Genomic DNA, 1,880 nt, shown 5'->3' with positions numbered 1-1,880 from the left:
CTCTTTCTCTCTCTCTCTCTCTCTCTCTCTCTCACACATACACATACTGTCTGCTCTACTGACTAGTATCGTGTGATTATTATTAGATCCAGCGACGACTGAAGCTAATTCAGAAGGAGGTACCAGTCATACCTGAGCCGGAACCAGAACTGGAACCTGAGCCAAAACCAGAATCAGAATATGAACCAAAGCCTGAGAAAGCATTGGTGCCAAGTAAGTTATTTTACTCTTTGATTCTCCTCAAGCTTATCTGGTCCTCACTGTCACATCTGTCACACATTTGGTCACCCATGTTACACTGTTATTGGTTTCATGCATCTAGTCACTTTGTGTGAAACATGTTACTCTGCTATCAGTGTCACATATCTAGTCACACTTACTGGTGATACACATAGGTTGTACCATGTTACTAGTGATACACATTTGATCATACAGTGTTACTGGTGTAACATCTCTGGATGTCCTGTATTACACATCGCCTTCTGTCACACCACTATTCTATGTTACTCCTGTCTTCAAATACTTATACTTCCTATGTTACTCCTCTCACACACATTTGTACTTTCTGTTACATAAGGTTCTTTTTCTTGCATTACTCCTGTCACACATTCTCTGTGTTACTCATGCTACATTGCTTCTCTCTGTGTCACTGTTTTACACATGTTTAACCTCAACACAGTTCTTGCCATGTTGCACATCTCACAAAACTTCCACCTGCAACTTCAGTTGTGCAAATTCAAAACTGCCCTTACTTTCATTATTTACATTATTTACATTCGACGGATATTTTGTCCTCATCTTGTTTGTTGTTAACACAATGTTTCGGCTGATATACCCTCCAGCCTTCATCAGGTGTCTTGGGGAAATTTCAAACCTGGGTTCTCATTCCTAAGGTATTTTTCGATGTTATTATTATTATTAAGGTCACTGCCTGGAATCGAACTTGGAATCTTGAGGTTAGTAGCCCTTGCTCTTAACCACTACGCCATATGCCTGTGGGCATATGGCATGACCTGAATAATAATAATAATAATAATAATAATAACATCGAAAAATACCTTAGGAATGAGAACCCAGGTTCGAAATTTCTCCAAGACACCTGATGAAGGCTGGAGGGTATATCAGCCGAAATGTTGTGTTAACAACAAACAAGATGAGGACAAATATCCGTCAAATGTAAATAATTCCTCATCTCTTAAATATAGAACTGCCCTTACTTTCTCTACTTTTTGCTAAAATCTATTTGTTGCAAGTGTAATGCATCACTGCATGCACCAATGCCAGTGATGCAAGACATTTGCAAACAGACACCCATGCACGACAACTTCACACTTGATTAACTTTCCTTTTACAGGGATTGATGAATTGATGCAGCGTGACATTGATGCTGCACTGCGACCATATCCTGCAGATGATGTCTTGGTCGACGCTTTCCGCATCCAGCTGAAACGACAGGACATGGCCACTCTTTCACGTCTGAACTGGCTCAATGATGCTGTAAGGGTTTCATGTTCTAAACCCCTGTTTAGATTGTTTGTGTCTTTATGCTGAACCGACTGATCTGTTTATTGTCTGGAACTGGCTCAGTGAGGCAGTAGGGTTCTTCTTACATGTGGCCCCATGCAAGTGTAGACTGCGTCGTTGATATGATGTGTGTACAGTGACATGGGTTTTTTGAGTCTGTGTGTGACATGATATATGGGCATGTGCGTGTGCGTGAGCATCTATATGTACCGTGTAAATGGTTTGTGTGTGTGTGCACTTGTATTTCTATGATGTGTGTGTGTACCTGTCTCTCTCTCTCTCTCTGTCTTTATCTCTCTCTCTCTCTCTCTATATATATATATATATATATATATATAAATAATCATCATCGTTTA

General features: G+C 40.1%; 1 protein-coding gene across 1 annotated transcript in view; it reads left to right on the top strand.

Moving 5' to 3' along the window:
* LOC106877653 (sentrin-specific protease 1) overlaps positions 1-1,880 on the top strand; it is a 23,756-nt gene that overhangs the window by 14,173 nt on the left and 7,703 nt on the right. The window contains exons 8-9 of the mRNA XM_014926599.2: positions 87-213; positions 1,355-1,497. Coding sequence (XP_014782085.2) covers positions 87-213; positions 1,355-1,497 — 270 coding nt within the window. The remainder of the gene's footprint in view (positions 1-86; positions 214-1,354; positions 1,498-1,880) is intronic.

This window comes from Octopus bimaculoides, chromosome 9, assembly GCF_001194135.2.
Source record: "Octopus bimaculoides isolate UCB-OBI-ISO-001 chromosome 9, ASM119413v2, whole genome shotgun sequence".
Classification (NCBI taxonomy): domain Eukaryota; kingdom Metazoa; phylum Mollusca; class Cephalopoda; order Octopoda; family Octopodidae; genus Octopus; species Octopus bimaculoides.
Note: the sequence above shows the minus strand (reverse complement) of the source record. Positions and strands in the feature narration are given on the sequence as shown.